The 15,445-nt window shown below is 34.3% G+C and overlaps 1 protein-coding gene across 5 annotated transcripts in view; it reads right to left on the bottom strand.

Moving 5' to 3' along the window:
- Positions 1-15,445, bottom strand: part of EPHA7 (EPH receptor A7) — a 172,208-nt gene that overhangs the window by 107,208 nt on the left and 49,555 nt on the right. For all 5 annotated transcript variants that reach the window (XM_047734716.1, XM_047734715.1, XM_047734714.1 and 2 more), the window contains exons 4-5: positions 3,024-3,179; positions 1,832-2,167 (exon numbers count right to left, since the gene is read on the bottom strand). In XM_047734716.1, the coding sequence (XP_047590672.1) occupies positions 1,832-2,167; positions 3,024-3,179 (492 nt within the window). The remainder of the gene's footprint in view (positions 1-1,831; positions 2,168-3,023; positions 3,180-15,445) is intronic.

Consider the following 15,445-nt stretch of genomic DNA (forward strand, 5'->3'; position numbering starts at 1 on the left):
TTCATGGGGTTTTAGCATTTGAGATGCAATAGAGACTAAGCAGTTCTGAATCAGTATTTTAGTATAAAAATATAAACATTGTTTCTTAACTTGGTTATATTTATTCTTCTTAAAAATTTTAAAATCTTTATTGAGGTATAATTTACATGCTAAATTTACTCATTTTAAGTATATAATTCAATATTTTCTTTATTATAGGAGCCAAAAGAAAACAAAACAAACAAACAAACAAACAAAAACAGATCCCTAAAGCAGTCTGTTTGGTGAACTCTATTTGTGGCATCAGTTCAGCAACTTTGGGTCATATTTAAAAATAAATACAAATGTCCCTTCCATACTTGATATCAGCAGGGATAAAAGAACAATGCTAGCTCAGTAGACCTAAGAGTTTCTACTAATGGTTCGAAAGACAGCGATAGTGTCACAATCATGATCCTAAAATGTTGTGAACTCACTCACTGTAAAGTTAATGGTGACAAATTTCAATATAAAGCAACACAAGCAAATAAATCTGACCAAATGATTTGAAGAGGGTCAGGGCAAAGACAAGGAATCAAACCAAATAAGTTCAATTAGTTATTTCTTTTGTCCAATTTTTAAAAATTTAACATTTTCTAGGTTGTTTTTCCTCCAGACTTCTGCTTTTACACAAGAGATCTGATTTACAATCGTCTTTCAAATAAACATCAAAATGAAACCTTTAGAATAAGAACCCACTAATCTGTTCAAAAAGGTAAGCATGAGACCAAATGCATGGATTCCATTCTGCAGATAAAATTTAATAGGTAACATTTTGTTAAAATTCAAATGGAAGTGAAGAATAGATTAATCTATGTCCAGAAATTTGGGATAATACTGGTTTCTGACAGGCAACCAAAGATCAAGAAGACTTTGTTATAAGCTTATTATGATGCTCACACAACTCAGTACTCCAGTGTAGGTCCTATTTTATTAATGATGATGACATGGCACTTGGCTACATCTACTACAGAGCATCTTCTTTCAGCAGCAAGATGTTGAGAAAGCCCTCAATTTCTGAAACTTCTTTCAGTAATAAGATTTTTCTGAAGATCTAGACTGTCTCCAATTTCTGAAACTTCCTTTCCAATTTGTATTTTCCAAAACATACCACAAGAAAGAATGACTGAGCAGGGCACCTCACATGGCAAGAAAAAAGTAAATGAAAACTGCTTTGAGGCTAAGTTACGAGTTCACAGTCGTCATGGCTATTATTGCCTAATTCTATTTCTTTTGAAATCCTCATGAGACCTCCCAAGTATGTGCTCTAATATTATGAACAGTAATGGGATCACAAATCTACTACTGATGAACTTAAAATTCCCTCGTGCAAATTTTAACGCCAACCTCACATTTATTACGAATATCCCATTCTATGTGGTAAAATATAACAGGAAGTGAGACAGGGCGTTCAACTCTTTCAACATTCTTAATTATCATGTAGATTTTGATCATAAGCACATACCACACAAAAAAGTAAAACTGCAAGAACCAGCCTACATCTCATTTTGTCCAGAATTTTCACTCCCTTCCTCAAGATCTTTCCATAGACCTGCTTGTCGTAGAACAGTCTTAACTGCCTTACAATTTATCCCTTCTTATTTCTCCTGCCAGATCTCTGGAGATGTTAATGAGTCTAGCAATGGTTTAATAGGCAACAGGAGAAATAACAAAGAAAAGTTAAAGGTGTGAATAATCAACAGGCTAGAATAATCGAGTTCTGTGTAGCCAAGTTAACTAAATATCCAAGCAAGACACCTCACTTATGTAGTCGCATTATTCACTTAGTGAAGACAAACACAAAAAAACATACCTGCTTGACCAGTGGTGATGCTGACAGCCGCAAAGAGCCTCTGGGATCGGCTTAAGTCAGAAACTCCATTTACAGCTTCCACTTCAAAAGTATAGTTGGCATGGGCTAGCAGGTCCATGACAGTGACATAGTTGTCCTCTAATCCAGTCTGCTGCGGCATGTATCCAATGTTACTCCCACAGGGAACACATTCTCCCTGCTCCCAACTGCACCGCTTACACAATATTCTGTAGGTTACATCATTTCTTCCCCCGTTGTCTGCAGGAGGACTCCATTCCAAACTCACTGTGGTTTGGTTGATGTTGAAAATGAGGTTCTGTGGTGCAGATGGAGGCCCTGTGGAAACCAACAATAAACAAACAAATAAACAAAAATAGAAAAAAACAAACCCAAGACAGGAATGAAAGGATCAGCATGGGCCATTAAGCTAGTGGCTCAATTACCATACAGAAAACTAGTTAAATGCTTTCTTTTACATAAACATTTCATTACCTTTCCTAGAGAAGCTGCATAAAAGCCTCCTTGAATTCACTTGGCAAGAGGCTTTATTTATTTTCCATTTAATATGTCAAAATGAAAACAGGATAACAACTGTCTTTGTACTTTTGCCACAGTCTTTAGCTATTTTTCTTCCAAGCAATTAAAAAGAACAGTTAATGCACCTAAAAAAAACAGTTGTGCAGTTGTTTAAAAATAGTCTCCCTTTTAACCATATAACAGAGAATACATCTATTCATTCTTAATGTACTCAAGAATGATTTACAGCAAGACTGGGATTGGCTTAGGATTTGGGTCGCTCCAACATTCATTAACTGAAGCACCAAGATGTGAGATTTGCTCTATTTAGTGATGGAATTTTAATTTGGAAACCATGACTTTTTAATCACATTTCACATCTAAGTAAGACTCAAATAATTCTTACATTTATTTATGATTCTTATTGGATGCATGTGAAAAATATCATTAAGATGCATCTTGATTTTGCAGATGCGAAAGTCTCACTAAAGATGACATAAGATATATCTATTTTCTATTATTATTTAGGCTTATCAGTACATGAAAAAAATGTAAACATTTACTAATAACAAAGAAGGCACTCACAAATCCGAAGCCTATCTCAACAATGTCACAATAATATAAACGAGTGGGAGGCTTCTGAAAGTCCTTCCCTACTTTACTAATACGAACTTACTTGTGCAGGCAACATACGGAGGATCAGATGGAGCCCTGTAATACCCATCCTCACATTCACATCTTGAGGAGCCTTCTTTATCAGAAAAACTGTGAGTTGGACAACGAGAGCACTGAAGATCTTGAGAAGAAGATTTGTAGAACCCACGGCCACAGGCTGGGTATGCAAAAGAAAGTGAAAATAGAAACATGAGAGCAAATAGATGTTTTTAATTTCAGTAATATTTAGCAAAGAATAAAATAGGAAATTTAATTTCTGAAAAACAAGCTCTCTATGGTAAAATTTTGTTCCCATGTACATCAATAACCCAGTTTTATTAATACTGCATTTTAAAGTGAAATAATAAAAACCAAATGATATGGCAACCTTGCACCTATAATTGGCATCAGTTAAAAATCTAGAGCCCAAAACTGAACAGAAACATAATTTAATTGGACAGAAATATAGGATATTTAATTCAGATGAGTTCATTTTCAATATAATTTACTTATTTGTTGATACAAATTAACATACTTCAAAGTTATGTTTTCTTAATATAATGTGGCAGTAAATTGACTTTATGTGTTTACTTGGTTCATTTTGAAAAATACTAAAATAGTTTTAATTACCTGACTAGAAATAGCAATGATAAAAAAATTTCATTGGAAAATGGTAGAAATGAATATCCTCCCAAATTTTCAGAAATCGTCAAGATATAATTTCAAACAATTTTAAGTTATAAAGCAGGCTGCATTCCATTAAGTGAACTTTCTTATTACTAAAAATAACAAAATCCTATGAAAAGGAGAAACCTATTCTACCAGAAATAAGGAGAAAGCCTTCAACTGTAAACAGATGACGACTGTTTCTCCTCTGCAAAGAGAGGTTAACAATAGTCACACTAACACAGCAACTGCTCTCAGGAATGAATAGACATGTACAAAGAATGTCTCTATCACCTCCTAGTGAGGCTGCTTTTACTCATTTACATCCTATTTTCTATTAAGTCCAAGCAGTCTTGAACAATTTTTTATCATTGATCATTTTATATATTTATCTTTAATTAAAATTAAGCAAATTAAATTTTCATTATTTCAACAAATTTTATTAATTAATGGTTTTGTACATTGAATATATTAAATAAGTTTAATTTACCCTTCACTTTATCAAATGAATATATGCTTAGGTTTTAGTGACTTCAAATTTAATAGAAATTAATCATTTTCGGGTGCCTGGGTGGCTCAGTGGTTTAAGCCGCTGCCTTCATGATCTCAGGGTCCTGGGATCGAGTCCCACATCGGGCTCTCTGCTCAGCAGGGAGCCTGCTTCCCTCCCTCTCTCTGCCTGCCTCTCTGTCTACTTGTGATCTCTCTCTGTCAAATAAATAAATAAAATCTTAAAAAAAAAGAAATTAATCATTTTCTATAAGGAAGGATTAGTGAATGTTTAACATAAATTCAATTATGACTTTTAACTTATTATATTCACATTTATGTAATGTCCTCAACTTGGGCATCACTCAGGAACTTAATTGCATTTTCATTTTCAGGTGGGATAAACAATTCTATCTTATCAAGATGGTATACTGAGTCTTTCTCTACTTTTGTCCACATGCTCAATATGTAATACATAATACGATCAATTGAGAGTTCAAAATCATCTTTTGAGCTTCAAGAAATAACGCTATTTCACACAAATGAGATAAGTGTTTTAGATACTTAAAAACTTAAAGGCGTGTTATATTGCAAAAGGTAATTGATAGATATGTAAACAGAACTACAACCATCTCCTGGTAAATATCTACTATCCTCAGAAGCCAGTCTGCCTTTATGGCTACTGCAATTCATAGAAGAGGAAGCTTTCACAAACATCTTAGGAAAAGAAGCTTAATACAACTTCACATGTAGCAATTACTACAAATCTAAGGCACAGAGAAAATGAGATTGATTGCAAAATAGTATAAAAAAATATAACACTTTAAAATGTTTCTAAAGATACGATCTTGCCACATAAAAATGGTTAACTAGTAAAATAAAGGATTTGGCATGGGTTTCTTAGGATAGAAATTCCTCTCTTTTAATTATTCACTGTACCTTGCTTTATGTATTGTCTATAATTAAGTGATCACATATGATATCCATAAGATAGAGAAGATCATGTTTTACTCACAGCCTGCACCTTGATAACATTAAGGACCAGAGAATTTAAAAAGAAAAAGAAAGAGCCAGTTAGAAGATATATGTGCTGACCATCTTTAATGACCCGTGTGTGTTAGTTTTTACAAGGAGTGGAGGCTAGGGAGCAGGGAAATGGGAAGCACAATGGTAACATAATTTACCATCTACTAGGGAAAGCTTCCAGAATTAGTAGGCAGCACACTACCTAGTGGAATCCCGCAGAATCCTCATTCTCCCGTTGCAAATAAAAGCTTCTAATAAAGGTGTATTCTTATTTTTCTTACAAATAAGGAGGGACATTTCTTGCTCAACTTGCATGGTTTGTACAATATATATGGTTCCTAATATGGAGAAATTTAAAATCCTTATCACTCAACTTTCAAAGCTACATTAAATTCTGTTACCACTTTAACAGATGGGAAAGCAGATTTGAAGCAAAAGTAACCTGAGTTCTTCAAATAATTGTTTGTCTAGGTTAAAACTGGATTTAGAATACAGGACTGCTGATACTCAACCATATGCTATCCACCAGCCTTGACTGCTCTATGAGCGAAAGTCTGGCACTTATTCACTGGGTCTCCAGGGCTCTAGTAACCCTAAAAATTAATTTTTGATGGGTCCTTGTTGTCTTTCATTATACCCTTTTACTAATTTAAAGCTATTATTTTAATTTAGAAAACTATGAAATAATAGCCTAGCACACCTCATAGAAGAGATACTAAATAGGTATTCTCAATTGCACTGTGAATTTTGGCATCGAAGATGCCTGCAAAATTGTGGCCTACATGCATGGGTATCATTAAATAGATAATGATAGAGGCAGTACCGGAAAAATGTGGTCATCAAAGTCTTAACATTTTTTCTTTGAAGTAATATTCTGTTTCAGTTCAGTTAATATTGAAAATAATAAGTTGTGACAAGATAGTTTTCACCTAATCTCTAGGAAGACTATTAATTTAGAGTTATTAAAAATAAGTACAAAATCTTTGGAGCAATGGTGTTAAGAGCAAAGCCAAGAACATGCAAAGGCATAAGCTGTATCTCTTAGGATAACAGTTAGCAACTGGGTGGTAAAAAAGTTTGGGGAGGAAGTAACAGATGCTCTTAAAATTACAATTTTAGATGAGATATCTATACAAAATAGCTTGAGTAAAATACTCAGTGCAAGAAACTGGGGGGAAGAGGCACCCCACAATCAGCCACATAGGGAAGAACGAGGGGAACCTGCAATGGCTCCCGAAAAGGCTATGTGGAAATCAAGGCAGTCTCTCCTCTCTACAAATGTAGCTGGCTTTCTAAAAATTACTAGTACAAAAGTTTTTAGAGGTAAATGTCTTCTGGAACCTCAAGGATACATTCCCTTTATACACAACTATGAAGTATGCAAGAATAACTTTCTAGAAATTGTCCAAATGCGGCTTTGAAACTTTTCTTTCTTCGCTTTGTTTCTCAATTTGTTCAATAGCATTTGAACTCTCAAGGTAAACTTTAATTCATATAGTATGAGTGCTATGGTACAGTTAGTTACAATAAGAAACATACAATTTTAATTTCTTGCCTCTTGATGTTTTTGCTTTTTTAAATTGAAGATTATTTTAAGGTAATGTTCACTAGACTGATGAAGACTGGGAATATGTATAAAATTTGTGTTCCATATTTAATTATTTTTGTAAAAATAATCTTTCACCTATTATTTGAGTAATAGTATTTTTTCAGTGTTACCATGAAGGCCAGGATTGGTTCTTTCGATTTTTTTTTTTTTTTCAGTCCTTTGGGGCCCTAATGAATAAAATAATGTAAGTTCATTACCCCAGAGCTGAGAACCATAATCTTGTCAGATTTCATACACCAAGCAAGTTTTCACTTAGTCCATTCTAATGAAAAGCATCAAAGAAAAAGGGAATCTAGGAAGCACGTGAAACTTGTTTACCACTCACTAAAAATACAGTGCAATACATCCACTAAATTATGGTACAATATACTATACTACAAGACCTGTTATATTATTTACTGTGATGAAATAAATATAATTTATTATGCTCAACTTCAACTATATTTCAATAAGAATAGCGCCCCTATGTAACTACATTTATTCAAATAATGTTTGAGATTTCAATTCTTTTAAAAAAGAACACAAAAGGCAATAGGGTTTCCCATTTATAAAAGAATTACTTAAAAGTAATAATACTGCAACAAATTCTGAACATGAGGACATTTAAATTGCATGAGAGTTGTTACTAAAGACTTGCATTCTGATTTCTCAGCTAAACTCTCCTCACAATCAGATTCCATACTTGTGTTCAATGGATGTCAAGTGTTTAAGCAACAGGGGGCCAGGACTTTGAGCATATACTTGCGTGATGCACACAGTCTGTGGAACAATCAGCGTACTGGTAGAACAAATCTGTGCTCAACACAGATGAACAATTCTAAAGGTCATCCTAGAAGCCATAGACAAATTTCTGGGTAGGTTAAGCAATTAGGTGAAATGGAATATCTCTTCCTTCTGAAAGAGTACGCAGATACTCAGACTCTCTGGTTCTTTAGGTTTATGACCTTTAAGGGTAACCTTGTGTGTGTGTGGGGGGGTAGATAATCCTATTGGTTATATTTCTAAAGACCCTTTCCCACAAACTGGTTATCCCAGAAAAATCACATACTTCTAGAGTTATTCTCTAGAAGAAGATTATTCTGGTCCTTAATGGACTCTTTGGAAATCTTAAGCTCCACTTCTTTTTTTTTTTTTTTTTTAAAGATTTTATTCATTTATTTGACAGAGAGAGATAACAAGCAGGCAGAGAGGCAGGCAGAGAGAGAGGAGGAAGCAGGCTCCCTGCTGAGCAGAGAGCCCGATGCGGGGCTCAATCCCAGGACCCTAAGATCATGACCTGAGCCGAAGGCAGCGGCTTAACCCACTGAGCCACCCAGGCGCCCCTTAAGCTCCACTTCTAATCTCAGACACAACTGACACCATCCGGGACTTTCAGGCACTGATGATCTATATCTTGGTCAACTTTCCTCCATGACTGCACATTAGGGATGCTTTGAAAAAACCCTAATGACTTGGCCTTATCAAAATAATTGAATCATTACTAGGGTCTGGACTTTTCTGTATTTTAAAAGCTTTCCATGTTTAGAACTATCTTCCAGCAAGTCCCAGGATGCTCCAACTATCCAAATTTTCTCCAACTATCAAAATTTCTAAAGAATGCATTTCTAAAGAATGCATGAAGATATCTTCACCATAAAATTGATGAGGGAGGAAAAATGAGATATTATTAAGAAATCTAATAAAACAGAATTTTAGGAAAAATAAAATGAAGAATGAAAATTCATTAATAGGGGCGCCTGGGTGGCTCAGTGGGTTAAGCCGCTGCCTTCGGCTCAGGTCATGATCCCAGGGTTCTGGGATCGAGCCCCGCATCGGGCTCTCTACTCAACAGGGAGCCTGCTTCCTCCTCTCTCTCTGCCTGCCTCTCTGCCTACTTGTGATCTCTGTCTGTCAAATAAATAAAATATTAAAAAAAAAGAAAATTCATTAATAAGCCAATCAAAGATAGGCATAGAATGTGAATAGATAGTTCTATATGGAAGACATACAACAGCCAATGAACACACACAAAAATGATCAACATGATTTGCCAGCAGAGAAATGAAAATCAAAACCATAATGAGATACTACCTATACCCAGTAAGATGGTTATAAGGAAAAAAAAAAAAAAAAGGTTAGATAAAACAAGTGTTAGCAAGAACATGGAAGAGTTAGAAGCTTCATACCTTGCTGTTAGGGATGTAAAATTGTACAGCCACTTTAAACAAAAACTGGCAATTTCCAAAGAAGTTAAAAGTACTTAGTTACCAGCTGAGCCACCAATTCCACTCCTAGGTATATACCCAAGAGAAATAAAAATGTGTATCGACACAAAAACTTACACCTAAATGTTCTCAGTGAAATTATTCATAATAGCCAAAAAAGGAGAAAACCAGATGTGTGTCAACTAATGAATAAACACAATAGAATATTATTCAGTAATCAAACATGGATGGATGAAAACATGAAACATGAGGCTTGAAAACATGAGGCTATGTGAAAGAATCCAATCAGGAAAACATTTCCCTTAATATGAAAAGCCCAGAATAGATAAACCTATAGAGACAAAGTGTAGATTAGTGGCTTTGAGGGGCTGAGGCAGTGAGGGGAAATGGAGAGTGACTATTAATGGGTGTAAGGTTTCTTTTTGAGGTGATGGAAATGCTCTAAATGTGATTTATAATGATGGTCATACAACTCATGTCTATACTGAAAAACCATTGAATTGTTCACTTTAATGGATGAACTGTATGGTATATGAATTATGTTTCAGTAAAGCTGATATATACAATGAAATCCATTAATAATACAACTTCAAATTGAACATATGAGTAAGCGAACATTAAGAAAAAATGCCAAATTACATATGTTGATAGTGTGCTAGTTTGTCTTTCTAACACACTCTATATTCATCTATTTTTATAAAGCCATAGTTAGGGGGCACCTGGGTGACTCAGTTGGTTAAGTGCCTGACTCTTGATTGGAGCTAAAGTCATGATCTCATGGGTCATGAGATCAAGCCCCACAAGAGGGCTCCATGCTCAATGGGGAATCTGCTTCTCTCCCTCTTCTTCTGTGCCTTTCCCACTTGCAGGCTTTCACTTTCTCTCTTTCTCTCTCTCTTCCCAAATAAATAAATAAATCTTAAGAAAAATTAAAGCTGTAGTGAGGCAAAACAAATTAAATATGAATTATAAAATATTGGAAAATTTTAAACCTATAATCCAGGTTATAACCTATAATCAATATATATTTGTTTACCCATGTGTTAATTTTAGTTTCAAAAATAATAATTTTTCTTTTGTCTGAAGAGTAGCAATTTTATTTGAACAATTTTTTAACAATAGAAAAAGAGCCTTATCAAAATCACACTTATAATTAGGAGAGATTTTTAATTATACAGAGTTAGTTTTATGTGAATATCTGAATAGACCTTAAAAATTATTTTAGTTTATCCTCATCTCTTTGTCAGACAAGGGAAGTCCCAGCCCCCCACCTTTCTCCTACCATAAGCTAAGCAAATACCACAGATTCAGCTTCTTCAGGTCTCACACTCTTGTTTCCAGACCTGCGATTTGAAGCACAATTGAACTTTTTCTGAAGGAATTATGTGTATGTGTCTGTGTGTAAAATATGAGGCTTTGCAGATGTTTCCGGCCACAGTTATGCAGCTGCAAAGAGTTTATTAATTATGAACTATAAGAGGATTGTTCTGTAACTGGAACTTTCTGGGCTTTTATATTGTTGTAGAATCTACACACACACTTAGTTAGGGATTCTAATGACTGTTGTTATTTTATTTATTGCAGATGGGCACTGTACTTAATCCAGGGCCTAATTCAGAGCAAAACTAGTCTGTTTCCATAGGCTCTTTCAAATACTTGTGTCATATTAATGTCTATGCTCTGTAATGCAAAGGGGAAAGCACAGCTTGCAGAAATAGTACTCCCACTGCTCAAAGTGCTGACCTCATCTGGGATGGACAGATCCAGAATCTGTTTTTTAATCCTATTGACAGGGCCTCAGTGGGAATAATTACAAAAGTCTGCCTGAAAGCCAGACCTCCTGTCACTGATATGCTATGATTTTTCACATTGAGAATGAACAGCGGGCAGAGAGGATAAAAACAACATGATGTAACGAGTATATTACAGCTTGCCAGGCACCATCCATATTACCCTACAGCTAACTTGTAGGAGTTTGGAGAAGAAATGATGAGGAATATAAAGTTCATGATAACAGGTGCTCAAGTGCTGAAAATACTGGGGGATTTTTGAAACTGAAAAAAGAAAAATTAATTTCAGGGCATTATAAATATATATGTGTTATTTAATTGAGTACTTAATGTTGTATTAATACCATACAGTGGAAAAGAAACAGGTAAAATAAGAACCTTTTAAAGTTTTACACTAAAACTTTTTTAAAAGGCTGTAAGAGAAAAGAAAACAACCCATTATGTAAAGACAGCTTTTTTGTCCTTTATTATCAGTTTGGAATATGTTAGGAATTTTACTGAGGTTTGACATTAAAATACTTGTTATTTTACCAGAAAATTGCCGTAATGATGTCACTACCAAAATGATAAAAAAGAATACAAAAATATCAAATTAGGACATTCAGATCTCTTTTGTCTTATCTTCTTATTCTATTTTGCAAATATGAGTTATGTTAAACAGGTAATGTGATAGAGCAAAGGAGAACTGGGTTTTAACTAAAAAAAATCTGTGTTCAAATCTACTCCACCATTTACTGGCATGCACTTTGGATGAGATCACTTCACATTCCTGGAGTTCAGTGCCTTTGTTTCCTTGTTATTATTTACTAAGTATTATAGACATACTAATTATATATATTTATATAAAACTACAGAAAATCGTTTTATATTTTTATACATACTTACATAAAATTATATAAAGTAGTTTTATGTTTATATATATTTTATGTATATTTATAAATATATTTCTATTTATAAAAATGTCTTCACAATAACACAGTAATCAGTTATCTAGCTATTAAACCTCCCTACAATGTTTTTTGTTGAAATGTTATATTTAAAAACATGCATATTTCAGCCCCCATCACCAAATCCCCAAAACCCCACATACAATTACACTCACTTCGTCTTTGAGTGGTGCCTCAGCAAGAGTGTGAAAGACCTGGCCTGCCTCTGCGTTCCATCCCTGATAGGCAATGGCACATACTGGGTCAAGATGCATCTGCCTAGCAGTTCACCTCCGGCTATCCCGGTGCCACTGTGGTCAAACACGGTCTGTGTTCCCAGACATGTGCACATTCACTTCGATTCATGCAGGTAAGAATCCAGAAGTGGAGTTCTTAAATTATATGAATAACTTAAAAACTGACTCCCATTAAAGAGAATACACATAATGAAATCAGACCCTTCTGGATCTCGCTCAATATTGTTCTCATAGGTCCATTCTGAGAGATCAACCCACAGATAGAACAACTGAATTACCTACACAAACGTAGGATTTATTAACCTACTGGAAAAGGACTGAAACAGAGTAATTTTAACCCTAATTCAAGTCTATAGCAAAACAGTGTAACTATTGGGTCCTCAGGGAAGACTGAAAACACTTAAATGAGGGGAAGCTGGTGGTGACCAAAAAAAAAGAGGCTTATTTGTGATACAGCATTATTTTATTTTACTAAAAGATATCCTTGAGGGCATTGTCATTATGAGCAAGAGGCTGCAAAAAGGAGTGCTCTTCAACACTGACTGGTGTTGGGAAGATTTTAGGTGGAAGCACAATTTACTATAGCATTTAAGCCACTGTTAAGTTTACTTTCAAATACCTCTCTTATATTTATTATAAGACTGTAAGTTTTATAATTTCAGTTTTACTATTCATTCTCATTACACTAAGCCATTTCTCACAGTTTTGAAAACATACCAAGAAAGTTCAGACAATGGAGGCTTTATAGACAAAAAATGATGCAAAATATATGAGTGAGGATTCTTCTTTTAAAAGATCAATACTCTGGTTTTAACATAATCATTTTAAAACAACACCTCTTAAAGGATGAAATTCACATTCTGAATGATAGATATTGTTAATTTCACCACAGAAAGTCTCACTTCAACAATCCTGAAAAGACAATACAACATGCCCATATACAAATTGTGACACTGGCTTCCCCTCAAGCTTGTCCTAGCTGTTTAAACTTCGCAAATCTGCTTAAGTTCTCTGCGCCCAGTTTTTCCATATCGGAAATAGAGAAACCTAATAATAAGACTATCTCATGAGAGTACTGTGAATTAAAGTGCATAATTCATGTGAAAAATCTAGCACAGTGCCTGGTGGAGAATCAGCACTCAATAAATAACCATTATAATTATTTCTTAATGCCAATCTCCATGCTGTTTTGATTTCACCCTAGTTTCTACCTGTGATAAACAACAAGCCGATTCTCCATTATCAGATGTGTGTGCAAACAAAAAACACAAATTATTAGACAAATTACTCAGTCCTGCCCTGACTTAATAATTATTGTTTGCCTACTCTTTGCATCATGCTAGGCAGTGGACCAAAGTTATGTACACCAAAAAGCAAATATTATGATCTCTAAATACATATTACCTTTGATCTGGCATTAAACGGTATGGATAATCAGTTGCTTATGTGCTTAAGCTAATTAAATTTCTGGTATTTCATAAGAAATTATTATGTAAATTATAAATATTGCACCTTAATTTGTATCTTCTGCAATGTGTTTAATTATCTCCTATTTCAGTGGTGAATACAGACTCTCAAGTCACCTTTCCTTCCAGAGCTGTAGCATTTCATCAACGTGAAGAGAGAAAACTACTTGGCACAGGTAGACATGCAGGAAATGTGGGAAGGGACATTATTGACCAATTATATTTAAACTGGAGAGTTATTTGTGGCAGATATTGCTTTGTCTTTCAGTGAAGCTAATAGTGGATCTGGCAATATTAGAATATTTCATAAAAGCAGATTACTTCAAGTTCAAAAAATTTAGCGGGGCATGAAATGTGTATATAAATACAAATGTTTGAAATTTAATCATATTTAATAAAGTGAGCACTTTTAGTTCAATTCAAAGAATGAAAATTAAAGTATCACATTAGTGATTCATCAATAATTGGTTTCTCTCCCACAATACACTTAAATCTATCTATCTGTAGAAAAAGTTTTCAAGATCTATAGCCAAAATGAAAAGAAATAATTCCATTTTAATTTCTTAAAACAGCCATCTTCCATTTCAACCAGTCTTTTAAAACATCAGCTTTTTGCCATTAGTTTTCAGCAAAAATTTCAAAAATGATTAAAACAAAATCATCAATTAAAACAATCTTTCTAGCTATTTTCTCTAGACCAGTTTTTTTTTTTCCTTATTTAGTCAGTTATGTAATGTAGATCAATACTAAGTCTTGTGAAGCAAATAACCCTAAAGCAGTTTAAGGCAGTTTGAACATGTGGGGAGATAAATAATCATCTCTGTTATGTCAGTGGAAAATTTTCTGAAGATCATAAAGAAATCAGTTTTCCCTGAAGCACGACATTTTAAAAAGATGCATCAGGACAATGAGGATATTCACTCAATCCTTAATTCTTAGAAATAAAAGAAAGTAACAGGCAGAATAAATCCTCACAACAAATGATGTTGTCGAGCTCAATCCTTTTTTCAAAAAATGGAGCTCACTACATACACACACACACACACACACACACACACACACACACACACACCCAAGCAAACAGACTTATACATACATACACACATTATGTATGTATGTATGTAGAGTTCTGAGATAAACAGAATTGTTAGAAATAAAACAATAAGAATTCTGTAACTGCATTCCCATACTTCCTACTACTTAATAACAGAAAACCAATTTTTCATTTTTAATCTTCACACAAAGCAAATAATTAGACACAGCTCTATCTGTACCTGATCTACTTTGCATTCATAGCATTTTACAAAAAGTGAATGTAGGTATGACTAGGTTATTGTTTAATACATTTTTAGTAAAAATTATTTTTAGTAAAGGTAGCTATGTTAGACCTGTAAAAAGACATCTAGTTTAGTTCCTGTTTTTATGAATAACTAATTCATCTTTCATGAATCAGTTAAAAGCTTTACCTCCTCCTAAAGCTACCAAGGAGGACGGTACAAGGCAGTCTGCACAACACACCACAATTATTGCATTAACAGTGTCATGATTATTCCTCCACGTGTGTCTCTTCCACCTCCCCGTGAGACCCTCAAAGGCAGAGATTTTATGTGTCTACATGTAGATTCCAGAGCCTAGCACAATGTCTAGCACATAGCAGGAAGTTAACCTGCACTTACTGAATAAAAGAATCATTATTCACCCTGCAATATTAGGCATCTGGTAGTAACTATCCTACTTACCAAAGGCTAATTCACCAACACAACTTAGTAAACTTTTTATAGTAATCAGATCAATGGAAACAGCATGGCACATTCTTAAGTAGATTGTAGTAGAGTCCTGACTACATCAGCTAAGGAAAGACATTTCATGGCCTCTCACTCTTGAGGAGCCTTGTTAGGCTGTGCGAGAAGACAACTGCACGGCCATGTTTAGATTAATGCTTTAGATAACTTCTAACATGATTCTATGAGCATTCTTACCATGGTGATATGAATAAGTACATGAATGAGAT

Source organism: Lutra lutra, chromosome 6 (assembly GCF_902655055.1).
Source record: "Lutra lutra chromosome 6, mLutLut1.2, whole genome shotgun sequence".
In the NCBI taxonomy this organism is placed as follows: Eukaryota; Metazoa; Chordata; class Mammalia; order Carnivora; family Mustelidae; genus Lutra; species Lutra lutra.